The following is a 24959-nucleotide window of genomic DNA, read 5'->3' as shown; positions in this document are numbered from 1 at the left end:
GGCCCTGGGTCTCTGTTTCATCAGAATTCCACAGACACAGGCACCTGAGCGTGAGCCTGGCTGTGCTCTGGGTGGCCTGAGGGCGTCCGGGTCGGAAGAGCCCCTGGCCCGCTGGGTCCTCGCCTCCCAAGCCGCTGACTAAATCCTGCCCCCTGTTTTGCACCTTGTGAGACTTGGTCCCCAGGACAGCACAAATGCGTCTCGGCGTGCATGCTTGTGTGAGTGTGCACGTGTGTGTGTGTGTGTGTGTGTGTGTGTGTGAAATGAACACATTATACAAGGTATTGCTGCCACACGTTGTGCTCAGGCCTGTATTTGGGGCTAAGCTCAATCATTCAGAGTGCCGGGAGCCCTCACTGACGCAGCAGAGTGACCGTGACCGCGGTTAGGAGGTTCTGAGCACATTCTCCTTCCCCGCTCTGGGCCTGTAACTCGTCCCCTAACCTCGGCTGCTGCCCCCTCAGCCCTGATCCTCACTGGCTTTTCTAGACCTCCCATGTGTTTTTCTTTCTCTTAATTTTTTCTACCAAATTTCTAAAATACCCAGAGGTCACATCTCTGATTGTCCCGAGTTTTCTTTTGTTTCTGTAGATGGCACAGGGGTGGGGGTGGGGGGGTTGCTGACTCTGTCCTGACAGCGTCCCCTTTGATGATATTTTTTTAAATCACATTTCAGAGAATCCTGGCATTTTCCCACCGAGTTAGACTCCATATTTGGTCACGAGAATTGCTTTGGGGCCATGCAGGAGCTTTTCTGTTGACCTTTTCTTTATTCTTGTATGACTTCCTCAGTATAAACGGATTCTCTCTCTTCCAAAGATGCTGCTGCTGATGGTGCCACCATTTCTTGGAAGGAAAATTTTGATTCAGCTTATACTGAGCTGAATGAAATTGGAAGGTAATGACCTTGTTTTCACTTCCTTCTTTCGTGAGCACTTAACATCATCACATCAGAATAATGACTTGCTTATAGTGTTGTTTTCCTTACTAAGTGTATTCTCGCTAGAGTAAGAAAAAATTAGAACATTTATGTGTATTTTTATTGCACTTTTTTTTACACTAAGTCGGAGGATTCACTCATCAACTGTCAGCCTTTCTTCTGTTCTAATATATGGATTTAAGTCCCAGACTTCAAAGTATTATTTTAGCAACGGCTCCTGAGTTGTGATACGTGGCGCTTTCATTATCATTTAGGTCAACTGTGATTTTTTTTTTTCTTTGACCTAATTGTAATAGAAATATTTTAAAATCTCCAACTGTGAGGTTTTTACAAATTATCTTGTTACTGATTTCTAACTTAATCACATTGTAGTTGAGGAACTTGATCTATATGATGCTGACCCTTTGACTTTTGTTGGGACTTGCTTTACTTGCAGTACGTGGTCAGTTTTTCATTAGAAGTTCCATGCATTCCTGAGAAGAAGGTATAACCACTAATTCTTGGTTCAGGTCTCTATATATGTCCATATGTCAAGCCCAATCACATTGTTTTATGGATATTTCCAGTCTGGTACCCCCCTTCCCCATACACACACACACACACACACAAACTCTGTTTCTCTCTAGTTTGGTTAGAAAGGTGTGTCCTTAAAAATATGACTTTTAATGAAACAAAAAATCTGTCACCTGCCTCACAAAAGAGTTGATGGAAAGAAACAAAAGGGAGGTTCATCTCTATGTGTGCATTAGTTTGCATGTGGTCTAGGTGAGAAGGTGGATAGCTCTTGGAAGTCCTCCACCCTCCCCAGATGTATAAATAAAAGAGCACCCACTAACGGTGGGCCATTACCATCATCTGTGCCTCTGATTGACGTCTCCCAATGAAGCATAAAATTTCCTAAGTGGGGTAATTGTGACAGATTGTGGAGAGAGCCCAAATGTTTGTCTTTCCCATTTCTTAGGTAGGAGTCACAATGTAATTCATGACCTTTCATCATTATACCTTTCTTCAAAAACCAACCTTCACTCTACTTTGTGTGGATAGAGGGAGGAATAAAAAAGGCCAATGGAAATTTACACGATGTTGATGATGATGCTTATTGAGTATCTATAGTGTTCCAAATACCATACAGATATTATATGAGATGTGTTTAATCTAATCCTTACCACACCGTGAGGTGGTGTTTGAGTAGATTTCCGGGAAAAAGAACCCAGGCTTTGTTATGTAATGATTTTGAGGTCCCGCAACTGGTAAGTGTAGAGCCAAGGTTCCAACCTTGAGCTACCCAATTCTGAAGCCTGTGTTTGTTTTACTAGCATATGTGGTCGCTCACTGTAGCAATTTTTGTCAAAAAATAAGCTCTAGCAATTAAAATGTAGTTTGCCCCATTGTATTGAAGTTTTGTGAAGCTAGGTATGATTCTAGTATAATCTCCACCTGGTTCTAAATGAAACTGCTTATATCACCTAGACGCACCACTGAATTCCTTCCCAAGACGTGCATTTGTTGTTGATAGCCATAGGCTAAGGCATGTTTTAGCTAGAAGAGGTGCATGTTTTAGTATTTCCCAAAGGTGAGATCAAGTTTCTGATCTGTTCAAAACAATTGATTTTTTTTTAATCTCATCCCCAACAATCTGAAGGTTTTTCCCTCCAAGTAGAATCCTCGTATTTTCAGAAGATCCTTCAAAAATACTGTATGTTAATAGAAGGGAAATAAAACACATAGATACTTATGTGAGACACACAAAAGGTATCTGTGAGCCATAAAAGTGAGTCAACGTTCTCTATTACACTTAAACCTAAAATTCTGGGCCTATAGGACTATATTGTTAAAAATGGTAATTAAGTATTATAAAAACGATGGTGCAAAAGAAATACCTTCACTCCTGAAGTCCATCTACAGAAGGAAAGAGTATTTGAGCATGGCACGGTTAGCCCGAAATAAGCTAGATGGGCACCACTGCAATGTAAAGAAGCCAGAGGGTTGTCCCCTGGGAATGCTGACTGGTTACCTGTACATGATCCAAAAAAGTAGGAGGGCCAGGGCAGGACTGCAAGTTGACCACGGCCATCTGTGAATCACTGAATCTCCACTAAAGGAATTTTTCTGATCAGGCACATAAGGAGGAGGACACTGGAAGGAGAGACAACTATAGTAACACAATCCAAGCAGAAAACAAGTGAGAGAGTGACAAATGACCTAGGAGACCTGGGGAACTCAATCCAAGTCAGTTGTGGGGTCAAGTAAGAGCCAGTACAACTTTTGCAGCAGAATTCCTCAAAGGCCTGGGTCCTGACAGCGTCAAGTACCTCGGCAAAGTGGTGTAAAGAGGATGCTGAAATTGGAAGGATGGGCTGACACTCTGTGTGAGAGATTGTGGCTCCAGATCTCCTCTCCAGCTGCAGGCAGCTGTAGGACTGTCCCACCCCATCCAGGAAAAGGCTGGAGGTCCATTCTCCAGACAGGGTAAAACCAAGTGCCTCTGTTCTCAGGGACGCTGGCACAGCGCGGGGCAGCAGAACCTCCCTGCAGACAGGCCCGTTACGAGACTGTATCCATGCTGGGTCTTCGGGACCCCAGCTTTCTTAACCACTCAGCTTCTACAAGCGGACAATTGGGGCTTCTCTGCCCAGGCAGGAAGTAGGAGGATCTTTCTCTGGGAAATCTGGCCAGCCCAAGAAGAAAGTCTTAAAGATACTGACTTTGGAGCTTTCCCAACTAAACCATCCACTCAGATCCACCCTACAGTGATTGGGCGAGCTGACAGGCTCCACCCCCCACACTCAAAGCTTCCAAACACTGTTCAGTCTCCAGCTTTTAGAGTCAGCCAGCTTCCAGAGCGGGCCAAGGTAGACAGTAAGCCCATGGTAGCCCATCTCTCCCACTGACAACCAGAATCCCCGGACAAAATACCAAAAAGCAACTACCTCAAGATTCTGAAAAGCAAATAACAGGGAGAATGGGGAGCTCAGTTAAAACTTGAAGCGAGTCCAGGACAGTGGCAGTGAATTCTCTGGTTGGTTTGTTGGGTTTAACCCAAGGGTGGGCCAAACTAGGGAACTGAGCAGCATGCACAGGGAGCAGCTCCAAAAGAAACCCATCGTTCTGGCCAAAAGGCAGGAAAGAGGATCCCCTTCAAGCTGAACAAAGGAGGAAAATGCCATTCCCTGCCTCCCTTCTTTGTCTCCTTGCTTTAACTTAAGCAAGAAGCTAAAACTCTGAAGGAATCCCATCTAGAAAGACGGGCCCATGGGAGCCAAAGAATGTGTGGGAAATCTCAATGAGAAGAGCCAAAGAAGGAGATCCCCTAATTCTGTGCATGGAACAACACAAATCCTGGGCTGCTTTCAAGCTGTGCAGAGATAGAACACAAAGCACTGAAGCTGAGCAAGGCTTTGAGGACTGAACTACAATATAAACCACCACTCAGTTACCCTGCAGTGACTTCTTAGTCCCAGATTAATCTTGGAGTGGTCCTCAGAAGGAGCACTCTTTGTCAGAAATGAGGACTGAATTCTATCACGAAAAGGAAAATATTCGTAGTTTACTGAGCTTCAACTGTGCATAGCCCCTGACCTAGTTGCAATAACGGAAACCCTGAATATTGATTAAAATATCATTCTGCTGGGAGGACGGGATGGAGAAAGTGGCCATGTGATGGGGACAGGGAGGGGAGAGAGGATAACATCTCCCTTTCCAGAGTTGGTGTCAAACACCAAGAATTAGCCACACAGACATAGACTACCCAAACAATAGGCTAAAATATAATTAACTAGTATGTTAAACTGCCACTTAGGTGAGGAAAATGGGGGTGGGAGGATGGGATACTATTTGTTTTAATAAGAAACCTTAAAGCTAATTGACTTTTTAAATCATGGGGATGCATAACTTCGATAAGCACAATTTTTTAAAAAAAAACTGAGGTACAGGAACACCTGGGTGGGTCAGCCGGTTAAGCTGACTTTGGCTCAGGTCATGATCCTGGGGTCCTGGAATCAAGCCCTCATCAGGCTGTCTGCTCAGTGGGGAGCCTGCTTCTCCCTCTGCCCAAACTCTCTCACTCTCAAATAAATAAATAAAACCCTTTTTAAAAATTGAGATATAGGAGCACCTGAACATGGCCACTCAGTTCAGGCGAGCTCTCCTTAGCATTCAATTGTTTTCATGCATCCAAAGTCCTCTGGAAAGAATGACCTCTGATAATCAAACAAGAGAGTGCTGTTAAAAGCCAGAATGGGGGTGCCTGGGTGGCTCAGGTGGTTGAGCGCCTCCCTCTTGTCTTTGGCTTAGGTCATGATCTCAGGGTAGTGAGATTGGGCCCTGCCTCAGGCTCCGGGCTCAGTGCAGAGTCTATTTGTCCCTCTCCCTCTCCTCCTCCCCACACTCGTGCTTTCTCCCTCTTTGGCTTTCAGATAAATAAAATCTAAAAAAAAAAAAAAAATAATAATGAAGGGGTGCCTGGCTGGCTCAGTCAGTGGAGCATGCAACTCTTGATCTTAGAACCATGAGTTGGAGCCCCAGATTAGGCATAGAGATTACTTTTTTTAAAAAAGTAATTTATTATTTTATGATATAGAACTATCAGTTTGACCAAATATTTGCTTACTGTGCAAAAAGAATAACGTCTTCTGTATAATGGGCATTCAATTAGTATTTGCTAATCAATTAGTATTGATTGGCATATTCTCTTCTTTAGTGAAAATCTATCATGGAAAAACATTATTATTGTCAGAAAGCCACTTGGTGAGCACAGAGCGAGGTCAAGGAGTCAGCTGGACAATCTTCATGGTGCCCATGGTATTGGATGCAGCCATTTCCCCTAGAGGGATGGACTCTTGACTCCTCTACTCATGGGTCAGGGTGCCGCAGGGACAGGCCTAGGGTGGCACTGCTTGTCACCTCTGACTCCCTTTCTCTGGTCCCATTGCTGACCAGTTCCCCTTCTAATTCACTTTCTTACTAGCTCCTATTGGGCTGCAGCTGAGTCTGGGAACCATTCTATTTTAGGTCTGGCTAATTTGGTTAGATGTGAAGATGACATGGTGGTTATACATTTTTAAATGTCCTTGTCAATTAGAAATGCAAACTGAAGTATTTATGAGTGAAATAACATGATATCTGGATTTTTGCTAAAAATACTACAGGGAAAGGCAAGAGGTAGGAAAGGAATAGATGGAATAAAATTGGCAAAATGTTGATAATTATTGAAGCTGGCTGCTGGGTGCACAGATCTATTATTCTCTCTACTTTTGTGTATATTAGGAAGATACCAAGATAATAAATACCAAGATAATATGAAAAAAAAAAAAAAAGAAAACTTGTCTCTTTAGAGAATGTCTTTGAAAAAAAAAGTCTTTGAAATTATCAGAGTAGAATTCCTCCTTCTTTAACATTATTATTGTTGTATTTTAGAGAAATATACTCCACTTAGAAAACTGACCCCGTGGTGGTTGTTCAAAGTGATGGAGAAATCTATTGACTAAAAACGATATTAGTTTTCCGCATCTCAAAGAACCCTGAAATGCTAAGGAAGGAAAACATGGCCTTTCTGAAAGATAACATAATAATTTAAAAGGAGGAAAGTAGGATTCCTAATAAAATGTTAGTCTAACCATTTCAGATAAAACTTCACGCATCCTTGAATAAAACAAGACCTACTTGATTGATGAAGCTTAGCAACATGCTTTCTCCCTTTCGCCTTCCAGAGGCCGTTTCTCCATAGTAAAGAAGTGCATTCACAAGGCTACCCGCAAGGATGTCGCCGTGAAATTCGTCAGCAAAAAAATGAAGAAAAAAGAGCAAGCTGCCCACGAGGCTGCCCTGCTTCAGCACCTGCAGCACCCCCAGTACATCACTCTCCATGACACCTATGAGTCCCCTACATCCTACATCCTGATTTTAGAACTGTAAGTACAGGCTTTTCTTAGGGGATCTCCAGCTGTTTGGGCTATTTATTGTCTGCTGGAAGTGGCAGTCACGTTTTGTACAACGTCCTGCGGTGTACATAGTGTTGTATGTCCCATCCATTTTATAAAAATGTGGTTCCCATTTATCAATTAGAAAAATCAGCAATAAGGAAGATCCTTACAACTAGGGAAGCTGGGACATGAACCCGTATCTGCCGTGCTCTGATTCTCATGTTCTTTCTATTATGGACTCGTGGACTGGGCAGGGGTTTAGGGAAAGTTTATCAACAGTTGGCTTATTGACAGGGGTGGAGTTGAAATGAAAGAGGGGTTTGTGCATCGCTCCACTGCCACAGCCTCCACGGTCTACCACCCAAGAAGTTCCTTTTAAAGTGGAGCCTTGGGATCCCTGGGTGGCGCAGCGGTTTGGCGCCTGCCTTTGGCCCAGGGCGCGATCCTGGAGACCAGGGATCGAATCCCACATCGGGCTCCCAGTGCATGGAGCCTGCTTCTCCCTCTGCCTGTGTCTCTGCCTCTCTCTCTCTCTCTCTCTCTGTCTCTCTCTCTGACTATCATAAATAAATAAAATAAATAAAAAATTAAAAAAAAAAATAAATGAAAAATAAAGTGGAGCCTTAACCTGGGGATGCCTGGGTGCCTCAGTCCGTTAAGCATCTGCCTCAGTTCAGGTCATGATCCCAGGGTCCTGGAATCAAGCCCTCTGTCAGGCTCCCCACTCAGCAGGGAGTCTGCTTCTCCTTCTCCCTCTGCCCCTTCCCACTGTTCTCGCACTCTCTCTCTCTCAAATAAAATCTTTAAAAAATAATAAAAAATAAAGTGGGGCCTTACCTTTGAAATAGTCCACTCATTCCAGATTTTCTAGAAACTCGGGCAATCATATACTTGGCCCCGGAATGCATCAAATAAAGCACATTCTCCGCCACTATGGCCCCCAAGCTAAGAACAGAGATCGTGTCCTGTGGTTCACAAGGGTCTAACAGAGGCTAAAAAGAACAAAGTCCTTTCAGAAGTATGGAGCCCTCATAGAAATGTCATCAGATGCCTGCCAATGACCCTGCACCCAAGACCAGTGCTGTGTATGGCTCCGCATGAGCCTATGTTCAGAAGTGCCCCCAATTACAGCTTTTCAGTTGTCATTTTAGTGTGGCTCTTGTGTGCTGGTTTGTCCAGGTGTTTGTGTATGAGGGCCTTTGAAGCAGTAACCTAAAATTTATTTATGTTGAAAAAAAGACATCCAAAAGGCGAAATATCTTTAGCTACATTTTTTTAATTGGTTGAAAAGAAACAAAACAGAACCAACTCTATTAATATTTGTAATTCTTTTGTGATACGTTACATAGCTGTGTAGTAGATCAACTGTCACCTTGGATTTAACAAACACACTTATAAGCAGGCTTCCAGAACCGAACCTGTTTCTTGGGAGCTTCCTAACTCAAAAGGTGTATTTTGTTGGCAGTGAACTATTTTCATTTACATGTGACAATGTGTGACACCCGAGTTCCAGTAAAAAGGTATCATCACTTGCGTATCAAGGTAATAGGGCAGACCCAGGACCCTTTGCCCCTTCACATTGGCCAGCTTGCATCGTTCCAAGGAGCCATGCCGATTACCAGGCTGCCACAGTGCAATTCTTGAATGAAGAGCCTGGACTCTGATCCCAGCTCTGTGATTTGGGGCAGGGCCTTTAGATTCCGGGGCCTCAGGTCCTCATCTGTGAAGTCTGAAGAATTATTTCCACTTCTCAGAGATGTTACAGGGATTAAATCAGATGAATGGCGGATTGAGCCAGTTTAGCAAATGTTTACTGAGCACTCCCTGTGGGCCAGCGTCTGTGTGGACCTGGGCCCGCGGGGAAGGAATAAAGATGAGAAGATGGTGGCTCTTGTCTTTGAGAAGTCCAAAGTCTGATGACGAAGACCAATCGGCAAGTGAATGATTTCAGTTTAACGTGGCAAATGCTGAGAAAGAACCATGTATTTTGGAGAGAGTTGCTGTGAGAGAACATAGAAATGTGTTTGTGGGACTAGAGGTCCAGGAAAGATCAGTGGAGAGGCCGCGCCTGAGGTAAACCCTGTGACCAGAGATCACCTCCTTGGTGGCCACCCGAATCTCTTGTAGAGCTTTTCTCCGTCAGGCAACCGAGGTTCTGATCGCCTAGTTTGAGGGGGGCCTGGGCATCTGCATTACCCAAAAGCTTTGAGAGTGAGCCTGGTGCTGAGACGTGCAGGTCTGGGAGCAGTGCTGCGAGAAGGGTGGGGTGCACCTAACCCAATCCTACTTCATTCCATGCTTATCACACCCACCCCACCCTTGGCAGGGTCCTAGGGCTTCACTCCTGTCAAGGAGAGCAGCAGGAGAGACCAGGAGGGAAGGAACCGGCTAGAGAAGGGGAGGGAAACTTGGCTGGAGTGGGGCGGGGTGGGGAGGAGGTAAGGTCGTTTCTGCCTCTGGCTCAAGCTCCCCTGCCTGAGCATTTCTGGGGAATGTGCCTTTGTCAGCTCAATGCACAGAGAATAGCAGTCTGACATCTGGTCAACTCCTTCCTTAAGAGGGCGCGGGGGACCTGGAAATACTGTTTACTGAGCACTTACGACTGCTACCAATTATGTTCAAAGGCCTCATTGTCTCACTTGATTCTTGCACGGCCCTCATAACGTGATTGCTGTTGTGATTTCCAGTTTAAAAATGAAGAAACCAACACGGAGTTTAATTGACTTGTCCCAAGCCCCCCGGCCTCTAGGTGATAGAATCAGGATTCAAATCTGGATCTAGGGATCCCTGGGTGGCGCAGCGGTTTGGCGCCTGCCTTTGGCCCGGGGAGCGATCTTGGAGACCCGGGATCGAGTCCCACGTCAGGCTCCCAGCATGGAGCCTGCTTCTCCTTCTGCCTGTGTCTCTGCCCTTCTCTCTCTGTATGTGTGACTATCATGAATAAATAAATAAAATCTTTAAAAAAAAAAAATCTGGATCTAGCTGGCTCCACCATCCATGTTCTCGGTCACGGGTTTTACAATTAGAAAATTGCTCAAAAGGCAAAGGATCCAAAAAAGGGTCAAGATTGCATAAGACAAACTTTGCCCACTTTCTATTTTCCTCAACTGAAAACTGATAAATGAAAGGAATTTGCACAACATTTTTGGGGCAGCTCACAGCCACCAGGTTCCAGTGAATCAAAATTCACTGGAACTGGGCTGAAGGCAGATGCTCAAAGGCTGAGCCCCCCAGGCGTCCTGTTAATCAGAAAGTGCGCGCTCTCTCTCTCTCAAGACTTTCTCTCTTTGCAATCTAACCTTTTAATGGAGTGTCAGACCTTTCCCCTCGTGAGAAAATTTCAAGTTCAATAACATAGAATGTGTCTTCAGGTTACACAGATTTCTTCCGTGGAGCACATCACATGTGTGATTTTTAAATTAACTGATTTTAGTTCTAAACATTAATTTGGGGCTCTAACTAAAATATGCATGTGTGGGGCACCTGGGTGGCTCAGTGGTTGAGCATCTCCCTTGGGCTCAGGTTGTGATCCCAGGGTCCTGGGATCGAGTCCCACGTCGGGCTCCCTGCATGGAGCCTGCTTCTCCCTCGGCCTGTGTCTCTCCTCTCGGTGTCTCTCACGAATAAATAAGTAAAAGCTTACAGATAAGTAAACAAGCAAACAAATAGATACAATATGCATGTGTGGCAGCATAGACCTCCGTTTGTAAGAGGGAGTAGGAGAGATTTTAAAGCTCTGACGGATTTGTATGAGTCAGCTTGCCATTTCTTTACAGACCTACTTCCTTTGCCTTTTCCTCCCCCTTCCAGGATGGATGATGGCCGGCTCTTAGACTACCTTATGAATCATGACGAGCTGATGGAAGAGAAGGTAGCCTTCTACATCCGAGACATCATGGAAGCTCTCCAGTACCTTCACAACTGCAGGGTTGCCCATTTGGACATAAAGGTAATAAGCAATAGCTGCCCTCGCAGGGAAATGGCTAAGTCCGACCTGTCACTCATTTACCCTTGAGAGATGTACAGTCTAAGTCATTTTATTGACATAGATTAGAATCCTTACAAATATTAAACGGAGACTGGGTCGTCACACAACTTTGAGCATGTTCTCCGTGAATTAATGAACACACCGGAGTCACGGTGACATCTGGGGTGAGAGAAGGTGGGGAAGCTTCTACCACTTTTACCCCTGACATTTTGGAAGGAAGCCCATAAATGTCAGGTCTCTGTGGTGCTCCAAAAGAAGCCCCCGTTTTCCAAACTGAACGTTTCATTCTTATTGTGAGCCAGTGGAGAAGCAGGGGGTAGTTGAGAAGACATGATTTGAAATGTCAAACAGCTTCTCTGAAATGCTGCCCAAACTCAGAATTCAGTCTAGTTTTTTTTTTTTTTTTTAAGATTTTATTTATGTATTGGAGAGAGCAGGAGAGCCCAAGCGTTGGGGGCCCGATGTGGGGCTCCATCCCAGGACCCCGGGATCATGACCCGAGCTGAAGGCAGGTGCTCCACCCACTGAGCCACCCAGGCGCCCCAGAACTCAGTCTAGTTTAAAGGCGCCCGTGTGCTCTGCGTAGGCAATTTCTCGCGCTCTAGGCTTTGTCACAGAACAGCAGAGCCGTGGGTGAGCCACCAGAGTCCTGCGGGTGGTCGGGACGGGGAGCTGAACTTGCCTTCTCTTCTCCCTCACGCCCGCATCCCCTCAGCCCGAAAACCTGCTCATTGACCTACGCATCCCGGTGCCTCGGGTGAAGCTCATCGACCTGGAGGATGCTGTCCAGATCTCGGGTCACTTCCACATCCACCACCTGCTGGGGAACCCCGAGTTTGCTGCCCCGGAAGTGATCCAAGGCATCCCCGTCTCCCTGGGCACAGACATCTGGAGCATCGGGGTTCTGACGTATGTCATGCTGAGTGGGGTGTCCCCCTTCTTGGATGAGAGTAAAGAGGAGACCTGTATCAATGTGTGCAGGGTGGACTTCAGCTTCCCGCACGAATACTTCTGTGGCGTGAGCAATGCTGCCAGAGACTTCATCAACGTGATCCTACAGGAGGACTTTCGGAGGAGGCCCACGGCAGCCACCTGCCTGCAGCATCCCTGGCTGCAGCCTCATAACGGCAGCTACTCCAAGATCCCCCTGGACACCTCCCGCCTGGCATGCTTCATCGAGCGCCGCAAGCATCAGAACGACGTGCGGCCCATTCCCAATGTCAAGAGCTACATTGTCAACCGGGTGAACCAAGGGACGTAGCTGTCTCCTAGCCCTTGGGGTTCCACATGGAAGTGCAGTGTGAACCAAAGCAAGACTGAATGTCTGTAAATAATTCTGTTAGTTCACTCCATGCAGTTCTCTGGCTTGAGAGATGTACCTCTTAAACCTCGTCAGTGGTTATTCAGGGTCTGGGCAGCAGTAAAATTACCCTAAATCCAGGGGCTTTTCAGAAGGTCGTTAGAAGAGAGAAAGATGCCAAGAGTCACCCAAAGCATTAAAGAGGGGGGCAAGGATGACAAGAATGTTAGCTGTTATAAAGTGTGAACAGTGCGTTCCAAAATGCGTGGTTAACTGGGCAAAGCCGAAGCTCACTGTAGTGAGTACCGACGGTTTCTAACTCTGCTGAAATTTTAAGCAAAAAAAGTTCTATTTAACAGAGATGTCATGTATGTCAACTATTCTGGTTTAGATTACTTAGATATAGTTTCTTAATAGGATACATATACACATACGGTAAAATATATCCCATTCAGGTTTCAGAGTTTTATAATATAGAGGTATATATGAGATCAATCATAAGTAACTTTGAGTGCTCCAGTTAAGACAGTAATTTATTTACCGAAGCATTACATTGTTTTGACTAAGCACAATTAGATGACAAGTTTTTTAGAGCATTTTATAAATCTTGTATAGAAATCTTTTACCAGAACCTGTGCATTAAGAGAAAGCAATGTTACCCTTTTGCAACCTGTGAATGAGAAGATTTTTCTCTCAGTCACCACTATTTGATTAACAGAGGTTCTGTATATGAAACGCTACCCCCAAATTCACTGGCAGCTCAGAGTTAATCTGGCAGGAAAGCCTGCCGGGAAATCAGTCCAAATACAGTTAAGAGTTGTGGGGCTATTTTTATGTCTACACTCGGTTCGAACTAGGTAATGAATATAACAGGTTCACACAAAAGGGCAAATAGAAACCTTTCCTACGGTTCCTACGAACAACGGAACAACACTTTCTGACTTCTTCTACAGCTGTAGAATGCAGTGCTCAGAAAGGTGGCTTGCTTTATTTCTAACCCCTTGTGGAAGCTAAGGGGTACTTACCAAAAGGAGGCAGCCATATAGGCCTTTAAAGGCCTGGTCCTAAGTCCTTTTTGAAGCCATGGAATAAAATCTGATATATCACTCTAACAGAGCATTGAGTTTTAACTGTGATTGCCGTACCTATCACCACTCAGCCGCTGATATTTCCCCGGACCAAAAGGACTAATTGCACTTTTGAGGCCAACGCTGCTTTCTGGCATGTATTCTCCACACGAGGTGATTCTGAACTGCCCTTTACCCCACTAGTGGGGGAAAAAAAAAATTCAGCCTGGGCATTTCATGATTGTTTTTCTTTGTTTTGGGGGAAGATTCGGGGGTTTTTTTGTGTTGGTACATGATCCACCCTTTGTTTTCTGGGATGTGTTTTGAAAATTGCTGTTATGCAAATAATATTTTAAGACTGTAACTCAAGTATGTGTCCTCAAATCAGGTTGAATGGCATCACTTCTCTCCTATGAGAGGATGGAGAAAATTCGAAGCGTGTGGCACAGAAGTGCGCGCAGAGAGTTTAGGGAGGATTAATAGAATTACAAATCTATCTAAATGAAAAAGAATGGTGGAAACGAAGCCTGAACTTTAATATATAAAAACACTTCTTCCCACAGCGGAAATGTAGAATTGAGAATACTCATCAGTCGACTTCCTCCTTCACCCTCCACCTCATCCCATCCAAGATTATAGATTAATCAATTAGTAGGAAGTACAAGCAATAAGACTAGATAGCACTTCGTATTTTTAGGATTAACCAAATACCTGGATACTGATTCCACCTGTATTTGGTTCCTAGTTCCAAATGACCCTGGGTCACCAAGGCGCCCTTGCTCCGAGCCCGCCCCTGACCAAACCCCCTAGTCTCCACTTAAACCTACGTGTATATACAAATACTATCTGATATGATATTTTAAAATTTAAAACATTTACTAAAAAAAAAAAAAAAAAAGCCTTTTAGTAAACATGTCTTCATTGTGAGATCTAGCCTAAAAGAAGAGAGCCTGGTCCCAAGGGCTCATCTCGGGATGGAGGGCAGGTGCTGAGGGTTGCGAATACCCATCAAGTGCGGCTTGGCAAGGTCTGTCTTGTCCACTGTGTACGAGGACTACAGAACTCCCTGCTGAGTCCTTTAGAGTTTTTATGACCATGTAAGAGATGGGCTGAGTTTCTGCTGGAGAAGATGAGGGCCTTGGACAGTGTGCAGAGAGGGCACAGAGGAGCATTCGCGAAATCCTGTTGTGGGAGGGCAGCTGACAGAATGTTAGAGCCAAAGCTTCGATATCAGCGTTTACATCAGAACGTACCAGGGACGCCCCCGGTGTGGGCTTGCGTGGGATCTCCCCTCCTCCCACGTACACACGTTGGGGAAGTGAGGAGACAGGAGAGGTTAGACGTAGAAATGAAAAGTAGTCTGATTCTGTTAACTGGAGCCAAAGTACAATCATTAGACTAGAGTAAATTTAATAGAGGCCCTAAGAGAAAGGGTGTGTATTTTATATAGTTTGGTAACTAAAGAAAACTAACAGAGAGGTGCCCTGTCTGCAAAGCCCCTGTTCCTTCCCCAATACACAGCAGTCCTGCTTCAAGAATTCTCCAGAGCCAGTTGGAAATAACAAGGAATCCCTGCAGGTGGGGCTGGGAAGTGTACTTGAGGTTGCTCTGTGGGCAACTGCCTGAAGCAAAAAGGATTAGAAACCACTTTCATGTACCTGTTTTGCCAGATATTTATGACTTTGTGGTAGAGAGAGGAGAGAAGAGAAAATGGTCCACTTCCACCATAATTGTCGTAGTTCTTGAAATCGAAACTTCACTAGGAATTCGTGCGGGTGAACTTCCAGTTGAAATGGGAAAAATTAATGTTGGTTAAAGTCGTAAGTTTCTTGCTTGGCTTATTATATTCGTTACATAGAGTTTTGGGGTTTGTTTCGTTTTGTAAGGGTGGGATGCAGAAAGAAGGAAGAGATCAGGGACAACTCATAATGCTTTTTTAAAGATATGACTTACTGCATCTTTTACATTTATTTCCAATTAAATAGATTTATATTCACTTACAGCTGAATGTGGGAAAATTTTTAAGAAAAAAAATTGTAATGTCGGAGGTGTCCTTCAGGACCCCCACAGCCATAACACTTTTGGGGGAGTAGAGGAAGCAGAGGAAAAGCTGGCTTCACCACTTTGTCGCTTTGTCATTCACAAAGCCTTTATAAATAGTAGTGCCTTTCAGAGGGGAGGATGGGAGATAAAGAAGCTCGTTGTACTTAGATTGACTGATACTGCAGCATTTTTTTTTTTATGTTAAACTATCTTTTCAATGAAAACATCTGAATATAGGGTGAGGCCAGGAATTCTTGAGTTTCAACCTCAGCTCTTCCTGATTCGTCCTTTCTTACAGAAAGTCTTTGTTTTTTCTGTCCCAAATGTCCCCATTGTTAAAATGGGAGCGCTGGTGGTGGTGGAAGGAGGAGGGACTTTAATCTCATAGGAATCTTGCAAAAATAGCATAGTTGGGATGTCTAAAAAATACTTTGATTTTCTTAAAGTGCTATACACTGCCAGTGCTAAGGATTTTATTGATAGTGACTTTGAACATTCCGGGTTTTCAATATTCATGTTTTAGGAAACCATTTGCAAACTCATAAGATAAATTGTGTAAATTGATTTTAATTGGAAGTACCAGGTGCTCTTTGTCTAAATGTTACTTGGTCTTAGCCTGTAATTTCAATCATTTGAAAAGCTTGTCTACAGAAAAAGGTTAGGAGAGCTGATGGTCTTGTGTGAATAAACTGTTTTCTCCAATATTTCTGATGGCAGACCCAGAATAGGATGCCCTCCAAAGCAACTGCTACTCTCTCTTCTCAAGCTTTATGCTCTGGAAAAATTGACAGAGACCAACTCAAACAGCCACTTTCCTCCCTGGAAGTGCAGAAGTGAGAATAAAGTGTTGTTTGATACCACAACTCATTTCCTCAGAATCTCATCAGCATCCCTTACATGGGGCAAACTACATGCATGGGTGTAGAAGTGAATTGAACTGTTGGATTTTGGAAGGAAAACCTTGGATTTTTTTTTTTTTTTTTTGAGATAATCAGGTGTTTCAGGAGTAGCATATTTGCTTTCCCAAAGTCTCCATGATTCAGTGCTCATGAGTTAGTCATTCCTCGTTTGCTTGCCTACGTGAAAGTGCATGGAAATTTAGATTTGTGAGAACATGAGAGAGCAAATGCATTATAAACTAGATAGTGGTTCTATGTATTAACCGAAACTTTGTCCCACAAATTTGATAGAGGAGGAAATACTGCAAACATATGGGTCTCTGTAGTAGGGCAAAAGTGCAAACTCACCACTCCCTTGTTCAGTTTTGAGAAATGTGGGCTTTATTCCTTTTTCTCCTGTTCCTTTTTCTCCTGTGTAGCATCTCTATGGAGTCTGGGTTAGGCTAACTAACATAGTATTCGAGCTTCCAATGGGTTTATTTGCATTATGGCTTTTCTTAACTATTTAAAGTCTAGGGATCCTTTGGAAATTAATAAATCTGGGGGGGGTGGTTAGAAAAGACAAGGTTCATACATACTCCACTAGGAAAAGGGAAGCTACTCTGTTAATATTTGTTTTCTAATAACTACAAGGCTCTCAGCTGTCTCGTTAATTCTAGAGGGTTAAAAAGAGCTGAAATTTGTCCATAGCACTAGACATTTTTAATAGGAAATATTACTCATGGGAGAAATCTATATAGAAATAGAACACAGAAATATCACAGGCCATGTTTTCAGTGAAAGGCATTTCTGCATTTTCCATGTGTATAGAAGTTAGAGGAGACGAAAAAGCAATTATTCTAAGACATATTTTCATCTTTCAGGGACACTTATGGAAAGTTTGAAATTAATACTCATGAAAGCCTGAAATACTCATAGGCTATCGTGTTTTCCTGTCAGCCTGTTGGTTGGGAGATTCTAAAATGTGATTCGATTCAGTTGTGTTCAAATGATCAAGATCAACTGTCTTTTCAGATACCTGTTACTTCTGAGGGTGAGGTTAGTTGAAAAAAGGGAGGGTGGTGGGGGAAAAGTGCAAATAAAATTCCTGGCGTCCCAACTTAACTGAAGCAAGCTAATTTGCTAGCCCAGGGATAGCTAGCATTAAGAGTTCCATCAATGCCTGACTTCTATCAAGAAATAAATCCACATCCTGGAGTATTATGGGGACTGTTACCATGATCTCAGAGACTGTGGTTATGAATTTGAAGTTAACAAAACATACATCTTCTCTTACTAACTTAAGCCATATCTGTCATCTCTGTGTCTGATTTTTTTGATCCTGGTGCTTTTACTTCTGTTTCTGCCAAACTCCAGCCGACTCTATGGGGAAGGTGAGTAACACCAGTAGTTAGGACAAATGTGAAGACTGTGAAAACCGAAACATACCCGTCAGAATGAGATCCTAGTCAGAGAACGGTAGTGATCAAAAATGCAAACTGTTGGAAAATATGGATATATGTACATCTGTACATGTATATAGTGTATAATATGTATGTATATGTTATTGCTCATATGCAGAAATCTATCCAGTTGAAGACAGCCCGGGTCGGTCAGTTTTTCTACTAGAAAACCTTTTAGGGCCATTCAAAACCATTAGGGCTGATGGGTGGAGTTAAGAGTCTACTCATGTGTGAACTGTTTGCTGTCCTTTGAAGTCCACAAAGAAAAGTGAACAAAGCCTGAAACATAATGGGACCATCGTTTAGGCTGTTTACCTAGGGTAGGGGTATCTTTATGTCTGAATAATTAATAGTTGGTTTGCAAACTGCCTTGGCACCTATTGGTTTTGAGTGACCCCCCTCCCCACCAGGTCTTTTGAGAGTTTGGAGGGCTTCTCTGGCCATTCAGATAAAGGGCCTTATCCATAAATGGATAGGTTTCCCCATAGGGACCATTATACATATACATATAAGTACATACTTCCATCAGGCTTGTAACAATTGATTTAAAATCACTCCACAGTATTGATAAATAGCTCTATATTTTCAAGGTGCAGAAGAATTCCACAGCCTTAATTATTTCAGTGTCTTGCTGGTCTGCCTTAAGTGTATCTTCTGGGTTTTTGGTTGTTTTATTATTTTTAAATTTTTCTGCAGTTCATTTTGTATGCACACAACGTCGTTTTGTAAAGGTAGGTTGTAAATATTTTATTTGTAAGTCAAAATCACCCATGTGTAATGTTGTAAAGTGATGACCTGCTGTCTTGTTATTATGACTATGGTAAATGTTCTAAGTTATGGATGAAACTTCAAAATGTACATCTCACAAGTTATGCATTCCTATAAATATACTATACTAAAGATATTATCTCTGGTGGTCTTTTTCTTTTTAATTAAAACCATTGTTCAAAGGAAAGGGTAATTTTTTTTTCTCTTCTCCAAGTATATGAAGGCTTTGACAAGTCGAAAATATCATGTTATTATTACAACACTTTTTGCCCAGGATTATGGGAGGAAAGCAACAATTTTGTAGCCTGGAGAAGTATCCAAAGGTATTTCTCTATCCATTAAAAAAAAAAAAAAAAAAAAGTAACTCTCAGCTGTGTCATTCACTTCGTTCTGGTGTTCCAGGTACCAACTATGTTAGGAAATTGTCAAGCCGTTTGAGCTGGATCTCACCAATCTATGCATCGTGCTGTGGACTCTGGATTAGCCTATGCCGACGGACGGGATCAGGTCTGTGTGCGCCACCCAAGTGTGAATGAGGCTGATTCGGGGTACAATGTTGATTAGCTAGAGTGTCAGAGATGAAAAGTGTTTTGATCAGCTTATTTTGCCAACAAGAACAAAAATGTGGGTTTTTTTTTTTAAATCTCATTTATTTTTTTTTTTTGAAGATCTTTTTTAAAGATTTTATTTATTCATGAGAGGCACAGAAAGAGAGAGAGAGAGGCAGAGACACAGGCAGAGGGAGAAGCAGGCTCCATGCAGGGAGCCCAACGCGGGACTCGATCCTGGGTCTCCAGGATCACGCCCTGGGCCACAAAGGCAGGCGCCAAACCGCTGAGCCACCCAGGGATCCCCAAAATAGATAAGATCTTAAAAGAGACGCCTAGATTCATCCCACGGGCTGGTCAGCACAAAGAAAAGACACTAAAAATAGACAAATGGGGCAGCCCGGGTGGCTTAGCGGTTTAGCGCCTGCCTTCAGCCCAGGGCGTGACCCCGGGGTCCTGGGATCGAGTCCCGCGTCGGGCTCCCTGCATGGCGCCTGCTTCTCCCTCTGCCTGTGTCTCTCATGAATAAATAAAATCCTAAAAAAAAAAAAAAAAAAAAAAAAGAGGGGACACCTGGATGGCTCAGCGGTTGAGCACCTGCCTGCAGCCCAGGGCGTGACCCCGGGGTCCTGGGATCGAGTCCCGCGTCGGGCTCCCTGCGCGAGGCCTGCTTCTCCCTCGGCCTGTGTCTCTGTCTCTTACGAATAAATAAATAAAATTAAATATATAGAAATGAAGTCGGCATCAATGTAAATGAGTAAGCATCATGAGCCTCTAAAGGACATCCTTTAAAGCATCGCCTTCTACGGGAACCGCCCCCACCTCAAGGGATCTATTCCTAAAGACCAGGCTCGCTGGGATCTGCGGGTCAACTTGGCAAGACCCAGCAGCTCCGCACCCCCCCCGCCCCGCACTCATTACCCGGAGCCGAGCCGCTGAGCTACCCCAGCCGGGATGAAGACGTCATCCTCCAGCGTCCACGGGGCGCAGCGCGACGTCACGAACGGGGACCGGCCAAGCGCTTTACGGCCGCAGGAGCCCGCGGCCACGAAGGCGGGGCGCTCCATCGGGACCGCTCGGTGAGGCCCGGAAGCGGACACCCGAGGGGGCCCTGAGCCGCGGGGCGGGCAGGACTCCTACCATCTTTCTGGAGAGCCTGCGCTTTACGGCTCGGGAATCAGGCTCGCTACGCGCAGTCCCGAACTCCAGCGGCCCCATCCGCAGGCGGCGGGAGGACCCCCCACCTCTGGCGCGCCCGGAAGAGAGGGCGGAAGAGGCGGGGCTCCCTCGCGTGACGTCAGTGGAGCGCCGCGGGCCCCTGCGGCACGCGACCCGGAGCGCGCGGACATGGCCGCCGCGGAGGCCGCGCTGGGCGCCCTGGTGAGCGGTCTGTACGACGTGCAGGCTTTCAAGTTTGGGGACTTCGTGCTGAAGAGCGGGCTCTCCTCCCCGGTTTACATCGATCTGCGTGGCATCGTGTCGCGACCGCGGCTTCTGAGCCAGGTGCCCGCCCGCCCGGGAGAGGGAGGAACGGGGCCGGAAGCAGGGAGCGGGCGGCCGGCGCGGGAATGACTTGCGCTGCGGGCGGGGAGCAGGGCGGCCCAGCGGCGGCCGCCTCCGCGGTGCACCCAGGGCGTCGGCCCCAGAAGCCCGGGGGCCGGGAGCTGCTCGGCTCCTGGGGACTGCAGGGGCAGGAAGGGACGCCGGGGCGGGGGGCTCAGCGGTTAGCGCCGCCTGCGACCCAGGGCGTGACCCCGGGGCCCGGGATAGAGCCCCGCGTCGGGCCCCCTGCACGGAGCCTGCTTCTCCTCGGCCTGCGTCCCTGCCCCTCTCTCTGGGTCTCTAATAAATAAATAAGATTTAAAAAAAAAAAAAAAAAAAGGGAAGGAAAAGGAGGAAGGGACACCTGGGTGGCTCAGCGGTTTAGCGCCACCTGCGGCCCAGGGCGTGACCCCGGGTCCCAGGATAGAGCCCCGCATTGGGCCCCCTGCACGGAGCCTGCTTCTCGGCCTGCGTCTCTGCTTTTCTCTCTCTCTGGGTCTCTCACGAATAAATAAATAAAGTATTTTTTAAAAAAGAAAGAAAAAGGAGGCAGTTTTATATGGGCTCAAGTTCGGACAGCGGCTCGGTACACACAGTCCTCACAAAGAAGAGGGCGCCCCAGGGAAGGGGCACGAGGCTCTTTTGTACGTAAAGAGTCAGAAATCACCATGACGAAAGGCATTTCAGAAAGTTACACCATTTATTTATTTGTTTATTATATTTTATTTTATTTAGCAATTCAATATGGATTTACTTTTGAAAGTTACACATTTGATCTGTTTTTAGTATGTAGGAGGCTGAATGACTTAGATCTTTTTTTTTTTTAATTTTTATTTATTTATGATAGTCACAGAGAGAGAGAGAGAGAGAGGCAGAGACACAGGCAGAGGGAGAAGCAGGCTCCATGCAGGGAGCCCCATGCAAGACTGGCCCTGGGGGACTCCAGGATCGCCCTGGGTGGAAGGAAGGCAGGTGCCCTACAGGGCCCCCCCCCCCCCCCCCCCCCGCCCCTCGCATCCCTACTCATTTTAGAGTTTCTAAGTTCTGAGGATGTGCTGGTGAACAGGCGCTACTCTGCAAGACCTTTTTTTAAAGTTTAAAAAAAAGGGGGGGGTTGTTTGTTTGTTTGTTTTAAGTAATCTCTAACTACCACTACCACGCTGAAGTGTGGGCCCGGAACTCACGACCCCAAGATCGAGAGTCCCACGCCGCCTCGCTTCCTTTGTTTTTTTTAATGAAGCAGATACATTTCTGCCCAAAGATGTGTGCTTTGGGCAGAAATAAGAAATAGAGCCCAAGCTTTGAGGGTTTGCTTCTGTGGGAGATCAGGAACTGGGCCCACAAACGAAAAGTCGAGTTTCCTGTCTTTTATCAGGACCCAGAGAGCAGCCTGCTCGTTGACCTCAGGCTTTGACACATGGTTTTCAAGAGCCAGGAAGCCCAGTTTGGGGCACTGTCCAGAGCACAGAAACAGTCCAAGGAGGTCTGTGTATTTAACTCTGAGAAAACAACTGTGGGGGGCAGAGGAAAATGCGGGTGGGGAAAGAATTCAGTAGCTCTTGCTCCTGCTAAGATGTTTGGAAGTGCTATTGCTTAGAAAGGGGGATTTTATTTTGCACTTTGTAGCCAGGAGCGAAAATGAAGGCCGGAGGATAGACCTATTTGATGGAGGCACTTTTTTGGTCAAAATAACGAAACCTGTTGTACAAATTAGAGCTTCCTAGCACAGTGTTTCTCAATCTCTGAGTATATATGAATCACCTGGGAATATTGTTGAGCGGTGTTGATCTGATCCAGTAGCTCTAAGAGGCAGGGCCTGAGGTGGGGTCTATCCAATGAGCTACCAGCCAGGACTGCTGACCACCCTGAATTGAAGGTTCTGAGTGTGCCATCCCGTAGAGTTGCCACTAGCCACATGTGAATACTGAGCATAATGAATTTTTTTTTATTTATTTATTTTTAAGATTTTATTTATTCATGAGAGATAGAGAGAGAGGCAGAGACACAGGCAGAGGGAGAAGCAGGCTCCCTGCTAGGAGCCTGATGCGAGACTCGATCCAAGATCCCAGGATCATGCCCTGAGCCAAAGGCAGGCACTCAACTGCTGAGCCACCCAGGGGTCCCGCTTTACCCATTTTTTTAGATTGTTCTGTTGATACTGTGTTGTATGAGTTTTTTGTATATTTTGGACTTAACCCTTTACGGGATATGTCATTTGCAGATGTCTTCTCCCATACTGATGGGAGAGAGAAAAGCAGTAGGTTGCCTTTCTGTTTTTTGGTTGGTGTGTTTTTTGTTTTTTGTTTTAAATTCATGAGAGACACAGAAAGAGATAGGCAGAGGGGAGAAGCAGGCTTCATGTAGGGAGCCTGATGTGGGAATCGATCCCAGGACTCGATCCCAGAACTCCAGGATCACACCCTGAGCTGAAGGCAGATGTGCTTAACCGCTGAGCCACCAGGCGTCCCAACCTTTCTGTTTTGTTGATGGTTTTATTCCCTGTGCGAAAGCTTTTTATTTTGATGTATTCCAGTTGTTTTTTGTTGTTGTTGTTGCCTGTGTCTGAGGAGATTTTAAGGGTTTACTGCCGATATTTTCTTTTAGGAGTTTTATAGTTTCAGTTCTTACATTGAGGCCTTTAATTCATTTGAGTTCATGGCGTAAGAAAGCGGTCTGGTTTAGTTCTTTTGCCTATAGCTGTCCAGTTTTCCCAACACCATATAGTGAAGAGACTGTTTTCCCCCCATTGTATATTCTTGCCTCCTTTGTTGTAGATTAATTGATCATAAGTGAGTGGGTTTATTTCCAGGTGCTCAATTCCATTGATCAGTTTGTCTGTTTTTTGTGCCAGTACTATATACTGTTTTGGTTACTTCAGCTTTGTAGTTTAATGTCTGGGATTGTGATACTTCTAGCTTTGTCTTTTTTTTTTTTTTTTTTTAAGATTTTATTTATTCATGAGGGATACAGAGAGAGAGGCAGAGACACAGGCAGAGGGAGAAGCAGGCTCCATGGAGACAGCCTGATATGGGACTCATCCCAGGACCCCAGGATTACACCCTGGGCCGAAGGCAGGTGCTAAACTGCTGAGCCACCCAGGGATCCCTTTTCTCAGGATTTCTCTGGCTATTTTGGGTCTTTTGTGGTTCCACATAAATTTTAGGATTATTTGTTCTAGTTCTGTGAAAAATGCTATTAAGATTTTGATAGGGATTGTATTGAATCTGTAGTTCCCTTTGAATAGTATGGACATTTTAGCAAGAATTAATATTACTAATCCATGAGCATCATGTATCTTTTCATTTACTTGGGTCATCTTCAGTGTCTTTCATCAGAGTCTTAATGGTCTTAAATTTATTCCTAGGTATTTAATTCCTTTTGATGCTATTGTAAATAAGATTATTTTCTTGATTTCTTTCTGCTACTTTGTGTAGAGAAGCACAGGTATAGATACTTGTATATTGATTTTGTATCCTCCAACTTTACTGAATTCACTTATTCTAATAGTTTTTTGGTGGAGTCCTTAGGGTTTTTTCCTTTTAAAAATGTTTTTTTTCCTTTTAAAAATGTTTAATTGATGTATACTATACATATATAGTATACTATATATAATATATAGTAAAACTACATATTAGTTTTACGTGTACAACATAGTGATTTGAAATTATATGCATTTTGAAATGCTCACCCCAATAAGTGTAGTTACCGTCTGTCACCATACAAAGTGACTACATTATTATTGACTATATTCCCTATGCTGTACTTTTCTTCCCAGTGACATTTATTTTAAACCCTCAGTCACCTTCAGCTGTGTCTCCTATCTCCCCCCCACCCAACTCTGCTCTAACTGCCAGCTCTCTATGAATCTGTTTCTTTTTTTCTTTTTACTTTTGTTGGATGGTTTTTAAACTGAAGTATAGCGGGCACACAGTGTTACTTTAGTTTCAGGTGTACAACATAATGATTGGATGAATTACTTCCTGCTGTGCTCACCACAAGTGTAGCTACCATCTGTCACTATTCTCTATTCTGTACCTTTAATTCTCATAATTTATTCATTTCCGTAACTGGAAACCTGTACCTCCCACCCTCCTTCACTCATTTTGCTCATTTCTCCGCCTCCTCCCTTCTGGCAACGGCTAGGCCATTAGAGAATGAGTCTAGTTCTGGTTTGTTCTTTTGTTTTTTTTAGATTCCATATATAAGTGAAATCATATAGTATTTGTCTTTCTCTTATTTCACTTAGTATAATACCCTCAGGGTCTGCCCATGTCACAAATGACAAGATCTCATTTTTTTTATGGCTGAGTAATACTCCATTGTACCACACAGGACACCCAGGTTGCTACCATATCTTGGCTGTTGTAGGAAATGCTGTTGTAAATATAGGGGTGCACATATCTTTTAAAATCAGTGTGTTTTGGTTTGGTTTTTTTAGTTAAATACCCAGAAATGAAATTGCCGGGTCATAAGGTAGTTCTATTTTTAATATTTTGAGACC

The 24959-nt window shown here is 44.5% G+C and overlaps 2 protein-coding genes across 17 annotated transcripts in view; both read left to right on the top strand.

The window, feature by feature from the left end:
- Positions 1 to 14121, top strand: part of KALRN (kalirin RhoGEF kinase) — a 657335-nt gene extending 643214 nt beyond the window's left edge. For all 16 annotated transcript variants that reach the window (XM_072811625.1, XM_072811621.1, XM_072811628.1 and 13 more), the window contains 4 exons: positions 820 to 898; positions 6649 to 6849; positions 10672 to 10810; positions 11565 to 14121. In XM_072811625.1, coding sequence (XP_072667726.1) covers positions 820 to 898; positions 6649 to 6849; positions 10672 to 10810; positions 11565 to 12110 — 965 coding nt within the window. In that variant the 3' untranslated portion in view covers positions 12111 to 14121. The remainder of the gene's footprint in view (positions 1 to 819; positions 899 to 6648; positions 6850 to 10671; positions 10811 to 11564) is intronic.
- Positions 14122 to 19950: 5829 nt separating this feature from the next.
- UMPS (uridine monophosphate synthetase) overlaps positions 19951 to 24959 on the top strand; it is a 28348-nt gene continuing 23339 nt past the window's right edge. The window contains exon 1 of the mRNA XM_072811650.1: positions 19951 to 20419. Within this exon, the coding sequence (XP_072667751.1) occupies positions 20264 to 20419 (156 nt within the window). The 5' untranslated portion in view covers positions 19951 to 20263. The remainder of the gene's footprint in view (positions 20420 to 24959) is intronic.

This window comes from Canis lupus, chromosome 35, assembly GCF_048164855.1.
Source record: "Canis lupus baileyi chromosome 35, mCanLup2.hap1, whole genome shotgun sequence".
Taxonomy (NCBI): domain Eukaryota; kingdom Metazoa; phylum Chordata; class Mammalia; order Carnivora; family Canidae; genus Canis; species Canis lupus.
Note: the sequence above shows the minus strand (reverse complement) of the source record. Positions and strands in the feature narration are given on the sequence as shown.